The sequence below is a fragment of the Copadichromis virginalis genome, linkage group LG3 (genome assembly GCF_057382275.1).
Source record: "Copadichromis virginalis isolate Kocher_CV1m ecotype Utaka linkage group LG3, C_Virginalis_male_GT1.1, whole genome shotgun sequence".
NCBI lineage: Eukaryota > Metazoa > Chordata > Actinopteri > Cichliformes > Cichlidae > Copadichromis > Copadichromis virginalis.
Genome location: NC_140620.1, coordinates 32,382,797 through 32,399,525, shown reverse-complemented (window position 1 = coordinate 32,399,525; position 16,729 = coordinate 32,382,797). Strand labels below are relative to the sequence as shown.

The window sequence follows — 16,729 nt, the reverse complement described above, 5'->3', positions numbered from 1 at the left end:
TCATTACTTTACACAGGATACAGCACAACATCTGTTTATCTGTAAAAAAAATAAATAAAATAATATAAAATATATATACTCTATTAAGTTAAACGAGTGGGGAAATCCATTTTGAGCAACTGTTAGTTTCCTTTGCTATATTGATGTTTGGGGGCTGTATGTAGATATCACAAGAGTTATTGTTTTTTGAGTGATGTATCATGTAAAGTCGCTGTGAGCTTTACCATTTAGCATCCGAAATCTAATCAGTTCATCCCCGAACTTATTTGTATTTGTGAACGAGTTTGGTTGTGGCCAAAAATGTGTTTTTTCCTGAGGCCACAGTAAGCTTTTAAAAGAAAAAAGAAAAATAAGTTTGCATGCTGCAGAACTCCAATTTCATGACATATGACATTTTGAGCACACCTGCTCCTCGTCACACAACGAAACACAGGGCGACGCCATCTTAAATCACCTGTGATAGGTCACATGACTACGACCAATGACAATGATATCCAAACAGAACCATGTCTTACATAATTCAAAACATAAATCATCTGTGAAGCAACATGTTTCCTTGGCAGGAGTCAGAAAAGATCTCCACTAACCCAGCAACAAACAGACGGGAAAATATAACATGGTGTCTCAGGCATTACCTAACAGTAAAATATTTGACACAATTAAGAACAGCTATTAAACCTACTGATTCAATTAACCACAATGTGTCACATACAGTACCTACTATATTAAAAGTACCGGCGTCCATCAGTGTTACAGCTCAGCCTCCTAGTAGATGTACCTGTGGTTATAATTTGAAAATCCTAGCTGATTTCCCTCTTGAGTTATCACGAGATATTCACAAGATTTTCAGAAAACCTAACCTCTGACCTCGACCTTGAAGCAAAGGTAATTGGGATTCTAACTTATCTGAGATTTTTAGTGGTTCCACGTATGGGATGAATTTGAAAATCATGCGTCGCTTTGTTCTCAGCCACCTATCTAGTTATTTTAATCACAAACTTGGGTGTCTACGCTGAAGATACCCGATCAGCATTTAACGGCTAAGGGGTAAAAACTGAATATAGAATGTGAAAATGCCCCCAATAAGAGGTCGTACACTGTCATCAGGTTACTAAGCAGGGGCACATCTAGAGGGGTGGCATGTGCCACCCTAAAATGATCTCTTGCCACCCCTAGTGCCAAACTAGTTTTGCATATGACTGTGTTGTTTATTAAGATAAGATAGCATTAACACTTTGAAGGTGGAATGAAGGTGAGTGTTATTAACACTCTGTGTGATGACGGGCATGTGATTAAGCTGACATAGCAACAAGCTGCAGCCACGCTGAGTCTCTATTTCAGCTTGTGTTGAAAGTTTGGACTTCAAAGTATATACCAGCTTTTAAATTTTAATGACAGGCCACTAAATGCTTTTATATGTATTTATTTATTATACAGGCTATACAGTACATAAAAAATCATATGTATTATGTAACTGAAAAGGTTCATTATGTGGGCTACAGAAATTAATTAAGCTGCAGACTATTTTTATATGAAATGCATGTATACTTGCATTTGAATCATTTTTACCATACGTAACACATGCACATGTGTTTAAAAAAAGGCTTTGATTTTGTCCTGCCATTTGATTTCCATGCCAGCCTAAGAAAATTTCTCTACATCTGCCCCTGTTACCAAGTCATGAAGTGTGAGAAAATGCCAGTAACCTTCAACTTCAAAGCAGTGAAAAATTAAGCCAACTCTCACAAGTGCCAAAAAGTGCAGTTCCTCCCATGGCCACTTGAGGTGTAAATAACCATAGGTTCCCATGTCAAATCACAGAGGATAAAAAAACATGTCTGGGAGAAAATTTTAGATTAAAAAACTAAACTAACCTATCAAATACCCTGTTTCTAATTATGTGTCCAAACTGCAGTTTCTCTAATGGCCACTTGAGGCTGACTAACCATCTCTGAAGACGCCTATGTTAACTACCGGTATACATATAAAACTATAATACTACTAATATTATACTATATGTTAACTTTACATATAAAAGCTGACATAAACATGTTTACAGTGTGCCACAGAACAAATGTATGGAGGGTGTTTTTTTCTTGTTAAAGTTGCACTGTTTGTGCTGCTGTTTTGAAGTATTTCAATTTCTAATTTTTTTATCTGTCAAAGTGCATGAAATCTGAGTACTTATTTATTCTTTTATTTAGCATTGATTAGCAGTTATGTTTGTCCATGTGGGTATGAGCAGCTTTTGTACACAGTCTATTCTTTTGTTGACCTGAACCAGCTCATTCTTGTGGTCAGTTGAATGTGTGTGCAATAAGAGCTCATTTGTACTTTCACATTTATACAGCTTTGTGTGGCTCTTCAGACCAAAAAAAGGAAGCTAACATGACAAAATCCTCTGGAAGAAAAACTATAAAGCCTCCCACATACAGAAGACACAGAGAAAGTTTAAAGATGGAGGGAATGGACTGAGGAGAAAGTATGTAGGGCAGAGCGGGAGGGGAGAGAAAGGAAGAGAGGTGGGATTGTAGTTGAGTAAAATGGATTCATTGTGTTGTATAATTAGTAGCTATCATCTGGCCAAGGGCTGAGGAGTCTGGGACAGGGCAGTGTGTGTAAATGTGCTTAAGTAACAGACTCAGAAATTCAACGCAAACACGCACAAACAGAAGGCGCACTACACCGTTACATCTGGACTACCTCAGCACTCCGAGAAACATGCGCATACAGCCATACGTGGAGATATACCAACACACACACATCAACATCAGTCAGAATAATAAACACATACGTGAAGCGTACCTCCGCCCAGCAGGAGTGTAGGTAGCTGCCACTGCAGGACATACTGCAGACACTTGCCCACCCCAACAGGGGTCATGTTGAAGGAGCACATAGGGTCACCCGCCATTGTGTCGGCACCCAGCTGCATCACTATCGCCTCCGGGTTGAACTGTGTCCGCACCTCCTGCAGGACGCTGTAAAAAGAAGAAAGAATTCTGTTACTCGCAGAGGATGCATATCATTTGGTTATCAAGCATCCAAAAAAGAAAACAATTCAGGAAAATGTATAGACTTCTGTGACTAATTGAGCTTATGTGCATAGTCACTACCATAGGGGCCTTTTGAGCCAACAAAAACCTTCCTGGCACTCAAGCAATGATGGCTAACGTGACTTACCTGTACATTCCGTTCTGAACAATAATAACTTTATAGTAAGTGTAGAACACTAAAACAAAACACTTACACCCAATTTGTTCAGTTGCTTCCACCAATTAGAGGTGCTAAAGCAGTAGCCTGTGATTATACCAATAAAAGTAAGGAAGTATTAGTCTACATGCAGCTTACTCATTATTTCACAGAGCTGGAGCACTACGCTGTCTTTTTTGTGGAGTTTGCACAGTCTCCCCAGCTCTCTCCGGGTACTCCAGCTTTCTTTCACAGTCTAAACCCATGCATTTGTTAGGTTAGGTATCAAGTGTTTGTCTCCCTGTGTTAAACCTATGAAAGACCAGCAACCTGTCCAGGATGTACACCACCTTTTGCCCTATGACCCCTGCACCCACACATGACCTTGAACTTGAGAAGTGGAAGTGGATGGATGGGATAAGTTTTCAGTCACTTGCATTAGTTACTTTACAAGAAAAGACTTTAGTTTCACCCATTAGAAGTCGACGCTGTGTAATAGAGCAATTTTAATTTCCATCACCATCAGCTCACAGATGCCGGCTGATCCGCAACCATGAAATTACAACAAGGATAAAAAGCAGTTTTCAGGAACAGTTCTCCAGGTTTTGTCAGGTCTTGTTTTGTTAAGGACATGACTTGCACTGTTACTGTTCATCTATTGTATGTACTACATGCTTTTTTAGGTTTCCTCAGTTTGTTTTTGAGGAAACTGCACACAATGCACAAATATGGTAAGATTCTTTAATCTAATAGCTCTCTGGGAATCACTTTGTTATATTTGACATTTTTCATAGGCGAAGGAACAAATGATGTGCTTTATCGTGGCTCAAGAGTTGTTAGTTCGTCCTGTAATCGGAAGGTTGCCGGTTTGAGCCCCGGCTCGCACAGTCTTGGTCGTTGTGTCCTTGGGCAAGACACTTCACCCGTTGCCTACTGGTGGTGGTCAGAGGGCCCGGTGGCGCCAGTGTCCGGCAGCCTCGCCTCTTTCAGTGCACTCCAGGGTGGCTGTGGGACTAAGGGACTAAGTAAAGCGCTATACAAATACAGGCCATTTACCATTTTTTATGCCTGAATGATGCGTAGTACAGTGTTAAACTGACTTAACCAACAAAAAACAATCTTCTGAAAATGGACTAGACTGAAAATAACTGAAAAAGCAGCCGATAAAAGAAAAACATTGAAAGACTTTCAGAAAGCCTGACAAGAAATGCTCCTTAGAAGTAAACTATGAAGAAATGAGGGGTGACTCAAGACTTTTGCACAATAACAGTGATGCTGCATTACTAAAGCTAACCCAACAAAGCAGCACATAGTCAAATAAAATGATCTCTCACCATTAAACTGACATAAACATTATAGAATGAATAATTATAACCCAATAACCTTGTGTATTCAATTGTTTATAATGACTATTTGTAAGTTTATTTTGATGCTGTAACTTTAGTGTTATTAGACTAATTAAGTGTTTTTATGAGTTGTACTAAAGAAAGCCTAAATTCCTGTTTCGTAACTGTAGCATTACGTGTGTGAGGGCACATGGGCCTGAAAATCACATCCAGTGTTTTCTATGCTAATTTTCTACACTCTGTTTATGTCTGATTTCCACTGAGACCCCTCTGTCTTACTCTGGTGCCACTCCATTAAAAAAACAAAACAAAAAAAACCTCCTGGAATGATCCCAGCAGTCACACACAGAGCTGAGATGATTGCTGCTTGGTGCTTGCCAAAAAAACCCAGAAAAAAAACACCGCCTACACTTTTTTTGCTCTTTTGCTCAAATACAGATTTTAAGGATTTATAAGCAGCTGAGAGGAAACAAACTCAGCTCCTCCTGTTCAAGATCACAGAATCTGCGATATACAGATGCTGAGATAGAGAGAACAAACAAGGGGTTTTAGCCCTTTATTTCCTTTTAGAGGCGACACATTTGCATTGAGTGCTCAGCACAGAGAAACTCCTTCAACTAGAAAATCCCCAGTTTAAGCCTCACAATGGAAGGATTTCCCTGCTAAAGTGTCCCTGATAAAATGCTGAACTTGCACATGCTCCATAGCACTCATCAATGGATGACACTGACCTCTGATCTGTTGGAGTTATATAGGAGGACAGCGCTACAGTTTCTCTGTGTGTGTACCTGGTAAAAACCTGGTAGTATCTGTCGTCCTTGATGCCGTCCTCCAGCGGGACGTTCACAGCGTACCAGCGGCCTTTACCCAGCCCGGTGTCACACAGGTCACCCGTACCTAAGCAAGCACAAACTTATCCAACACGGTCTCATGATTCAAATTGGCATATTAAAGCATGCCGTGGTTAAGCTCACTGTATTGCCTGACCTGGGAAGAACCCGGGCGAGAACTTGTGCAGTGAAACGGTCATAACTTTGGATGTGAAGCTGAAGGCATCTTCAACACCTGCAGAGACCAAAGGGGAGGAAAGAGCTTTTAAAACCTGGAACCAAAAAAACTGCTGTGAGGATGACAAAATGTAAAAGACGCTTATTTTAAATTGTGCAAAAGTCACGGTTTGGTGTGCACCGTCTCCATGATGCAGGTCAACGTCCACATAAAGGACTCTTTCGTATTTCTCTCTCAGTCTGAGGATTCCCAGCACGGCATCGTTCACGTAACAGAAGCCTGAAGCCTCATCCCTGGACGATAAGAGAGATGAAGATGAAGCACCACGTTTGAAATGTACTGCTTTGTCAAGAGCACCCTCTTCAGGCTATTTGATGTAACTGATGGAAATTGATGGTTTAACAAATTCTAACAAATCTAAACAGTGATTCCTACAGTAGATCTTTGAGTGGAGAGGGGAAACTGGCTGCTTGGGGCTCTATTTATGCTCGCCATTCTCACCCTCATGAGTGACAAATAATCCAACTGCAAGTCTGCCTTCACGGGCATTTATGTGACTGTCACGGGGGGAGACAACAGTGCGATTACATCACATCGGCACACATTAATGGGCTATTACTGTCTACAGATACGATTAAAAGGACATAGCCAAAAGATTTTGTTCTGAGTGGATAAATAAAGTCACATTATCCACCAAACACTGTCTCTGTTCTTAAACTGACAAGTACTGACTGAACAAGTGCTCATCTAAAGCTGGTTTAGGTGCAGAAGGAGGGCATGGGTCAGGAGGACAGCCTGCTGGGAGACACTATATGCACATGTAATGCAGCACACAGGAAGGTCACAGCACACTAAAGTGTGTTAGCCTACTTCTTGGCGTGGTGCCACCCTCCTGCCCAGTTGATGGCCACGTCACACTTTTGGTCCAACAGAGTCTGAGCTGCCGTCAGCGTAGCACCCCCCACTCCTGCTGCATAGTCAAATATGCCCTCGACCACTGGACAGTCATAGCCTGGAGGGACAAAATACAGCAGGCGAGAGGAAGATGAGGGATTTAAAAAATAAATACTTTTTAAAAAAAAAAGGCAAAACCAATTCGCAGTACGCATGTTAATTTGTCAGGGATCTGACAGCTAGGATAAACTTAAAGCTTTCCTTTTTGATAAAGGTTATAGTTAGAGCTGGATCAGGTGAATCCTCTCTTAGTTACCCTGCAATAGGCCAAGGCTGCTGGGGTATTCCCACAATGCACTGTGTTTCTTCTTTACTCACTATGTGTTTATACACCACTCTGTATTTAATCATTAGTTATTATCTACCAGTGGCTCTCTTCCACAGTGTGTCTTTTTCCCCCCCATCTTCCTCCCCTCACCGTACAGCTGGTTGGGGGAAGTGTCTGCTCCTGTCAAAAGTCACATGCAGATGGTTATCAACTCGATAAGTTAATCGAGGGCTTATCAGTCTCATATGACCAGCTTTTCCAGGAATCGTAACACTATTTTCCAAGGAACTGATTGGTCACTTTGCGGTGTCTTAACTGGATGTGGTTAGGTCTGCAGCACATGTTACCCTAGTGATGCATGCCAGTAAGAGGTGACACTGAAACGCCACTAATAAACACCGAGTTACTTCAACAGGCACCTAATATAATGCTTCGCGGTACATGCATGCATGCAGTGGATTTTACGACGACACACAAAAGCACAAAACTTTGCCTGATATTTGCGCCTTAAACCGCACTGAAGTCTGAAGGGTAACTCAAGTCCTTGAATGAGAACTTTACTGAGTTAAAAAAGAGAGGGTGAGAGAAAGATAAAGGATAAGGGAATGTCATGGAACAAAAACAAGCAGAGTGAACTTGAAGCTTAGTCTAAAGTTAGAAATGTAAACTTCGGAAAAGGATGGACTAACATACAACCCATCCAAGAACAACAAACAACAGTGGGATCCTAGGAGTGGGACAAGATCAACAAACATACCCTTAGATTTTTTTTAAGCACTTGTGTCTCAAACAAAAGAAAAAAAATGTTATTTGAGGAGAACATTTATGATCGCTGTCAGTGTTATTAAGTGCAGTGTTACATCGCCATCTACTGGTGAAATCATTTTAACCCCTTTATTTCCATTTTTGTACTACAGCTGCTTTAATATTGCAGGTAATGATCAATTAACCCCTTCATCACTTTAGTCATACAGGAAAAAGGCAGCTGTGCTTTAAACCAGAAACCCAATGACACCATACTGCACTGAAAGTGTGTGCGTTTAACACATTAAAGATTAAATAATAAAAAGGTAGCAATGTGTTTTGCTCACCCAGGCCATAGTCAGCCGACTGGGGGTCATCGTTGTCTCCGTCCTGGCTGATCTTGTGGAGATGCTCCAGGTAGGAATCAGTGTGGAATTTGGCCATTTCCTCTATAGTGGCCACGTGGGGTTTGACAATGCTGGAGAGAGTAGAGAGAAAGAGTGATTTAACAACAGAGACACTGCAGTGACAAACAGACATAAGAAATTGAGTTAAAAATAACAGTTATCAAGGTAAAAAGAGAAACTTTATATAATTATATTAAATATAAGTGTTTACCTGAAAAAGTGGAATTTAGGGGATTTTTCAGCTTTATTTGATAGACACAGTGGACAGGAAAGCAGGAGCAGACAGAGAAGGGGTAAAACAGGCAGGGCCACGGGTTGGACTCGAACTCGGACTAGCCACTCTTAGCTGTACGGCATGTGTTCGCCCACTTAATGCACTGAGCTAAACCGGTAACATCATTTGTAAATGACTATAAATGAAAGAACACAAGTTTTATTTGTACTTCACACGTACATTGTTTTTAGGGCTGTCCACCATAGTAGATGTGACACAACCAGTGGTTACTACGGAGGTTGTTGGCTCTCGCTGGGTGAAAGAAGATGCTGCACCAGAAACCTCCTAGTGATTTCTTTTGTTGCTAGCAGACTGTCACTATCTCTGCCACCTACCAGCCGAGCAATAGTAAAACTTTTGTCTCAGGAGGTTTTTGTTATCATCCCTTTCTCACAGTGAGCAAGTCAGGAATTTTGGCATCATTTTGGACAGTGTTCCCAGTTTTGACCAACATCTTAATAATTCCCTGAATCCTGCTTTAGTTATGCTGCAATAGGCCAAGGGTGATTGGGGCTTCTCCTGACAGACTAAATGTTTCTTCTTTACTCACCTGTTTTCACTCTCAGTGTGTTTATACAGCACTCTGCTGCTTTAATCATTAGTTATAAATCGCTGATCCTCTCCCACTACTCCTGTGCAACAATGCAAATGTTTATATAGATCCGATACAAATACTAGCTTTGGTAGCGATACTATTGATATTTGGATTGATCCACCCACCTTCATCTTGCACAGTGTGTCTTTTGTACATCCTCTCCTGCTCACTGACAAAAACAATACCAACTGTGTTCTCTCTCGGTGCAAACACCAGCAGCTCACCTCATGTGTTGAAGCAGTCCATAGGCTTCTATCAGTGAGTGGACCATACTCGCCTGGTAACAGAGGTAAAGACAAGGATATCGTTTTCCAGATTAGGAAAAGGCTGCTACCTAACTAGCTCTGTAACGCCTCTCATTCAGTTCAACTCACCCGGTTTGGCACTTTGGATAAAGTGTCGCAGGTCTGGATGTACTCCGGACCGTAAACATACGCGACTCTTCGTTTACTGCAGCTGTCGTCATCATCGCTGTCACCCCTGAAACTCATTTAGGTTGGCTGAAATCCAAATGTTTAGATGGAGCTGAAATATAAGACAAATTCTGAACACAGAGAGCGGCTTCTACTGCCCGAGTCTGGCGTCACACTGTCAACATTCCGTGTTACCCACCCGGTAAAGCTGGTTAACCGTGAGATTAACAGACATACAGGTTTTGAAAATTATAACTTTGTGTTTTATATTATGTCTTAATGCTATTTTATCTCCATGAAAAAAAGTCAATTCGATAATTCTGTAACGAGAGATAGAAGATTTTAAGAACTCGTCTAAAGTTCCGCACGAGGACACTTTGTCTCCATTTCAGCGGACGCACGTGAGGTGCATTCTGGGATTCCTTGTAGTCTTTTCACGGACTCTTCAACCGCTACATTGATAGCCAACCGATAAACTCGTCGAGACAGACGAGTCTGCTGAATATAATACGTGTTCACCCTAACTTTGTCCTTCCACCAACCCAGACATGTATTTCACAAACAACCTTCAGTAGGAGAGGGGAAAACAGGGCTGTAAACTGAAATAGAACCTGGTTAAACTCCAATAAACGTGTAGTTAACTAAAGGGGGCAGTGTTCTCCATTGTGACATCACCCTAAGATATATGCATTGTTTGTTTTATCATAGCTATAAAAGCCTAACCCCTATCCCCCTTACCCCATAACTACCCATAATTTAAAGTTATTAAGTCAAAATTCCAACTTATAGATGCCTTCTAGCGCTGCTGTTTTCAGATTTTCAGAGTGTTTAACTGGACACATTTTGAAGTTTGGTGAGTCTGTATAATTGTTAAGTTTGAAAAGCAGGGAGTAGCTGAGTAGAAATTCCATGTTGCTGCTTTAGCTCCTTGTCCGTCTTCTTCAGCTCAGAGACCTCCTACTCCAGCTTCTTCTGAAGCATTATAACTCGACACCTTTCATTTTTCTGCTGGGATTTGATTTGCAGAGTTTCTCTTGATCCATTTTGTAGCCTGGGTGTCAATTTTTGTCTGCAAAATGCATGCCAAACATTATCACTGTGAGAGGAGAAGGTGATATGTACTGGGTTACACTGTGTTTAAGGAAATCATGGGATTTCAGAAGGTCACCTCCTCTCAGTTGAGAAATAATGGTAAATGGTAAATGGCCTGTATTTATATAGCGCTTTACTTGTCCCTAAGGACCCCAAAGCACTTTACATATCCAGTCATCCATGCACACATTCACACACTGGTGATGGCAAGCTACATTGTAGCCACAGCCACCCTGGGGCACACTGATAGAGGCGAGGCTGCCAGACACTGGCGCCACCGGGCCCTCTGACCACCACCAGTAGGCAACGGGTGAAGAGTCTTGCCCAAGGACACAACGACCGAGACTGTCCAAGCCGGAGCTCGAACCGGGCTTGGAAAAATCATACATGTGATTTTTTCAGTCTCACCTGACTGCAGGTTTCCCCAACTTTATAAACAGTACCTTTGCACAATGACTGAAACTAGCACCACTGGTGAACAATGGCCTGTGAGGTCAGTTTCTTGTTAATATTCAAATTGTCATGACCGTTGATCAACAACCACAGATCAAAGACTTTTAATCAGTGACCACTGATCATCGATCGGTGACCACTGACACACTCCCCGGATTTCGTCTCGCAATTTATGTTCTCCCTGCCATTCCTGTTCTGACTAATTTTTTCCCCCTCCTTCTTTACAAACAATCCCTATTTGCTTGTTAAATATGTTATGACTGCCCTGATCCTGGCTCTACATGCCTCTTTCCTTTTGTTGAAAAATAAACACACTTACTTATGATCTGTTGTGTAACATTGCTTTCTGGGTCCTGCCAAAATCCGTGGTCTTTTGGAGCTTTTTCTACAGCAGCAGTCACCAAATTCATGAAGTGAACACACAATAAATATAGTACTCTATGTATTATGCATAATTAGTCATCTTTATTATTTCGATTTCTTTACATAGGTAGCAAAGTGTTTATGTTTTTGTATTTGTTTATATATACAGTATTTATTCAGTAAGTGATTAAGTAGATGACAGGAAAAGACATTAATCATACGAGTAACCAACTGAGTTCAGGAAGTTGCTATCACGTCGCCACTGCCCTGTTCCCAAGAGCAGAATAGGACAGTCACTTAAAATTCTAAATTCGCACAACTATTAGGTCATTACACTCTGACAGGGGTCATTTACATTAAAAACAGGGGAAAATCAAACTCGACAGAGCCCATCGGTCCATTGGATTATCAAGACCTAATCACCCTCGTGCAATGATTATTAAGGTGCATAATCCGGTAGACAAGATTAGGATCCTCACTGCAGCTAAAGATAATGGCCCCCTGACTTATGATGGACAGATCATTCATATTCGACAAGATTTGGCAACAGGAGTAAAAGAGATGCGACGTGCGTTTAACGGAGTGTGCCAAAAACTAATCCAGAAAAATATGCGCTTTTATATGCGCTATCCTGCTACACTTAACTTTTCTCACGGAGGGGAAAATTACTCCTTCCGTAAATCTGAAGATGCTCTTGCTTTTTTGAACAATTTGAGTTAAATTGAACACCGACAGCAATTGATTGAATATGATCAGTTCTATTACGGCACTTAAATATTAGACATACTCTTAATTTAAGGATACCCAGTCCATGTTAAGGTATATTGGAACTGGAAGTTGTACTCTTATTAAGGAATGATTTAACTGTCCCGTCCCTTCTTATTTGTTTTTTCTTACAAACTTTATAAAGTAAAACATGTTTAACTCAGAAATATAAATGAGATTGGCTGGTTCTCTCGGTGGCATGCGGGAGTTTGGAGAGGAAGTTTTGTTTCTTTTTTTTCCCTTTTTGCCTCCCTGTCAGTGACTTTTGCTCGGTTTCATGAGACCAAGTTTTCTTTTTTGATGGACTGTAGGATCGTTTTTTGGGGGGAGGGAAGGGGGGTTTTAGGGGTTGTCTTTTTCCTTTTTTTTTTTTTTATCATTAATATGCGTGGCTATTGTTTCTGTTGTTTATTTATTCATTTATTTTTTCATGTTTGTGTCTATATAATGTATCTAAAATTACCTTTCCCTTTTATGGAAACATCTGTTTGCTTATTTGCAGTTGCGCATTCCGAGAAATGGTTTCCCACACATCATGTTTTAATAGAGGGGGGAAAGAAACTATAACAAAAGAGACTGAGCTGATATGACTGACCTTAAAATAATTTCTTTAAATGTTAAAGGGCTGAATAATGTTGTTAAAAGACAAAAACTTCTTTCATTCTTGAAAAAGGAAAAAATACAAATTGCCTTACTTTCAGAAACTCATTTAAATGATTTGGAACACTCAAAACTTAAAAGAAATTGGGTTGGCCAAGTTTTTTACTCATCATATAACACAAAAAGCAGAGGAGTAGCCATCCTTATCCATAGCAATTTGCCTCTAACCACAGAAAAAGTCATAAAAGATAAGGAAGGACGCTACATTCTTATATCTGGTTTCTTATTTAGAGAATCTGTTTTTATAGGATGTGTTTATGGTCCAAATTCAGAAGATGTCTCTTTTTTCCCCAATCTCTTAACCCATGTTTCAGCCATAGCTTCCCCATATTTGGTGTTGGGAGGTGATTTTAATTGTGTTCCTGATCCTAGGGCTGATAAATCTCCACCAGGGAGTGAATTGTCGCCAAGAAGCATTAGATTGAGCCTTTCTTTTTAATGAAACTCACCAGCTCATTGATGATTGTCTCAATGTCCTTCTCAGCGCTATCAGAAGATTGCAGAATGTCCTCGATTTCCTTCCCAAGCACGTTCACTTCTGTTTCTTTGGTCTGAATTCTCCGGTGAACAATTTGCAAAATCACCTCAAATTCTTTTTGCATTTCAATTGTGTTGTGGCGTTTATGTTCATTCACACAGCAGAGATAGCAGATACATTTTTGATCAGTACGGCAGAACATCTTCATCATCTCATTATGAGTTGAACAGATGTTCCCTTTGAGCCTGTTCGATGGTTTGACCAGCTTGTGTTTGTCAAAGGCAGAGTTATAGTGAGGCTGGAGGTGTTGCTCACAGTAAGAAACCAAACATACCAGACAGGACTTCACTGCTTTCAGCTTCTTTTCAGTGCAGACATCACAGGAAACATCTTCAGGTCCAGCATAGCAGAGATCAGCTGAAACAGGTTGGATTCCAGGTATCTTAGAGTCCTCTACTAACTCTGCTAACATGCTGTTTTTCACAAGAGCAGGCCTCGGGATGATGATTTTTCTGCACTGAGGACAGCTGTAGATTCCTTTTGGATCCTCATTATTCCAGTGGACTTTAATACAGCTCATACAGTAGTTGTGTCCACAAGAAATAGTCACTGGATCCTTCAGTAGATCCAGACAGACTGAACAGCAGAGTTTTTCGTGATTCATTGTTTGTCCTTGGAGTGTTTTTGTATGTCAAGGTAATTGAAAAACTGTTTCACTGTGAGAGGAGAAATGGAGTGTATCAGGTTACGCTTTGTTTTGGGCAACCAAGAGGCTTGACAAAGTGACCCCTCCCAGGAGGCTTTTTTCCTCATGTGGGCTTTAGTTGAGTATTGCTTTATTTTCCTATGTTGATTTTTGTTTTCTGTTTATGTTGGTCAAATTTATTTGCAGTAATAGTGGTACAGACTAAAGAAAAGATGGCCAATTCTCCAATCCTGACTTCTCTTAATTGGCTCACTGAAAATTTATTCTCTTCACATCTTCAATAATCAGACTCCATCTCATCTAAAGACATTACAGTACTATATCATCAATATCTCAGACTACTGGTTCCCAAAATAGATGGAATCAGTAGAGTCAAGGTGGCTGTTTATGTGAAAATCAAATGAGCTTCTTTGAAACAAGGGTGGGTGCATTAAGGGTACGTCTTTTGCCATCTTACAATGCTGTGATTGCAACGGTTCCTTGACTCTCTGTGAATGGTGATCCTGCCTGTTGATCAGTGCTTATGACAAGTTGCATATGGACAATGATGAAACTGAGCCAAGAGCCCATTGTTAATCAGGGTTGATGAACAGGTTTTAACCAGGACAGGCAGATGTTTTTGTGTCCAAAAAGTATTAAACATGTTTTTCTACAACAACAAGAGCATCACTGAATGTTCTGAGCTCCTATTTTGTGCTGCACTTTTTCAAGTTTTACTGTCTAGATTTTTGCGATGAGGTCCTCACTCGCAATGGTAGCATGACCGAGCGGTCTAAGGTGCTGGATTTAGGCTCCAGTCTCTTCAGAGGCGTGGGTTCGAATCCCACTGCTGCCATAGTCTTCAGGTTCTTTTCGTGTTTCTTCCATGCCTTACCAATAAATTGTAAGGGCTGCAGTGGAAATCAAATCTGTTATAGAATGTCTGTCAAGTCCAAACATGCAGGAAACCCATCAGGAGCAATTCTTCCAAACCACATTAGGCACGTGCTGTAAAGTCATTTACAACTTGCATGTTTTTCATGTCTTTTTGTTCATGGTCTCATCACTGACTAGTTAGTGGACTTTCCCACATGCCACTCAAGTGTGCTTCAAGTCCAGTCCACTCCCTTGTAATGTGCTTTTGAGCAGAACCTGCAACTGCTGGAGAATTGATTAAGGTGCTGCTATGTTGGTCTCACCAAGGCTGCAGAGTGACAAGAGTATCCTTGATTTCATGACAGTGGAGCAGTCCCATATGGTCTAGCGGCTAGAATGCCTGGTTCTAACCCAGCAGCACGAGCACGACAGTGGCGCATTACCAAACCAATCCCATATGGTCTAGCGGTTAGGATTCCTGGTTTTCACCCAGCCGACCCGGGTTCAACTCCCGGTATGGGAACATGTCTTTAATGTGCCCACAAGCCAATGTGTTCTTTGTGTTAATCCCACGATGGATTAAATGGGGCAAAGTTGTTGGCTGAAGGCAAACATCAGCTAAGCACATGGCATAACGGTTCAGATCAGGACTGTACAGTCTTCAGTGATGAGGATGTACACAAGCAGGCCTGCAATTATGAGCGGCGAGTCAAGGTGGCTGTTTATGTGAAAATCAAATGAGCTTCTTTGAAACAAGGGTGGGTGCATTAAGGGTACGTCTTTTGCCATCTTACAATGCTGTGATTGCAACCGTTCCTTGACTCTCTGTGAATGGTGATCCTGCCTGTTGATCAGTGCTTATGACAAGTTGCATATGGACAATGATGAAACTGAGCCAAGAGCCCATTGTTAATCAGGGTTGATGAACAGGTTTTAACCAGGACAGGCAGATGTTTTTGTGTCCAAAAAGTATTAAACATGTTTTTCTACAACAGTAAGAGCATCACTGAATGTTCTGAGCTCCTATTTTGTGCTGCTCTTTTTCAAGTTTTACTGTCTAGATTTTTGCGATGAGGTCCTCACTCGCAATGGTAGCATGACCGAGCGGTCTAAGGTGCTGGATTTAGGCTCCAGTCTCTTCGGAGGCGTGGGTTCGAATCCCACTGCTGCCATAGTCTTCAGGTTTTTTTCGTGTTTCTTCCATCCCCTACCAATAAATTGTAAGGGCTGCAGTGGAACTCAAATCTGTTACAGAATGTCTGTCAAGTACAATCAAGCAGGAATCTCATCAAGAGCAATTCTTCCAAACCAGGGTGATGTTAGGTGTTGTGCAAGTTTTCCATTCAATAAAGCCTCCAGACAAGCGGTCAGTGGTAGCTAACATTCTTTAATAATAACAAGAACAGAAGCCAAGCTTGGTGAAGGAATGCATCATTGCGGGGCAGACGATGGGCAGAGTCCCTAACTGAGTCTAGCATGGCCTTCAGTTACATACCTCTTACAGGAACTAAAGGCAGTACACAGCTGTTTTCACACCTTTGGTACCCCCACCCCCAAAGAAAGTTTCACACTCCCTTTCCACCTCTTACAGTGGAGAAGGAGACAAAAGACTCCTCCCCCCACTCTGGGTCCTTTGTGTGTGAATGCTTCCCTCAAACATCCTGAGATACCATCTGTTACCAGTATGAGTGTGAGAGACATGCTGAAATCCAGTGGCACCAAGGTATTATACAACCACAAAGGGACCATGAGTATGTTAAGCTATTTTCAGATGTGCGCTGCTATTTAACCCTCCGCACCCCATGACAGCAACGGACAGCCAGGAGTTTTTGTAGGTGAATAACATCAACATTTGACAATAATATTGCTCGGTTATGATAGTGAGGTGAGCTGTTGAGGATATCTGTTGGTAGGTGCTGTTCCTGACAATGTAGCTGCTGTTAGCAGAAACTTCTATAAGCTTTGGAGGTAATGCCACCAGACTTGGTCAATTACCCAGAAAACTCTATTGCAATGTGTGACTATAATAAAACTTGGTGTTGCAATGTGTCATTGAGAATTATTTGGAGGAATTTGGAACATCCTAAAAGGATTCTCAGGAATCTGGAACATTCTAATAGAACTCTCAAAAATCCTAAAATAGCTCTTGTGAATTCGAA

General features: G+C 41.1%; 1 protein-coding gene and 3 non-coding genes across 4 annotated transcripts in view; 3 read left to right on the top strand and 1 right to left on the bottom strand.

The window, feature by feature from the left end:
• The window catches only part of hdac8 (histone deacetylase 8), a 38,617-nt gene extending 29,007 nt beyond the window's left edge, over window positions 1-9,610 (bottom strand). The window contains exons 1-8 of the mRNA XM_085450710.1: window positions 9,160-9,610; window positions 9,010-9,062; window positions 7,857-7,987; window positions 6,414-6,555; window positions 5,724-5,836; window positions 5,523-5,600; window positions 5,324-5,432; window positions 2,806-2,978 (exon numbers count right to left, since the gene is read on the bottom strand). Of these exons, the coding sequence (XP_085306836.1) occupies window positions 2,806-2,978; window positions 5,324-5,432; window positions 5,523-5,600; window positions 5,724-5,836; window positions 6,414-6,555; window positions 7,857-7,987; window positions 9,010-9,062; window positions 9,160-9,276 (916 nt within the window). The 5' untranslated portion in view covers window positions 9,277-9,610. The remainder of the gene's footprint in view (window positions 1-2,805; window positions 2,979-5,323; window positions 5,433-5,522; window positions 5,601-5,723; window positions 5,837-6,413; window positions 6,556-7,856; window positions 7,988-9,009; window positions 9,063-9,159) is intronic.
• Window positions 9,611-14,468: 4,858 nt separating this feature from the next.
• On the top strand, window positions 14,469-14,550 carry trnal-uag (transfer RNA leucine (anticodon UAG)). The gene has a single exon. It is a non-coding gene; the product is annotated as a tRNA-Leu (tRNA).
• A 471-nt stretch (window positions 14,551-15,021) lies between these two features.
• trnae-uuc (transfer RNA glutamic acid (anticodon UUC)) lies at window positions 15,022-15,093 on the top strand. The gene has a single exon. It is a non-coding gene; the product is annotated as a tRNA-Glu (tRNA).
• Window positions 15,094-15,660: 567 nt separating this feature from the next.
• On the top strand, window positions 15,661-15,742 carry trnal-uag (transfer RNA leucine (anticodon UAG)). The gene has a single exon. It is a non-coding gene; the product is annotated as a tRNA-Leu (tRNA).
• Window positions 15,743-16,729: the final 987 nt, after the last annotated feature.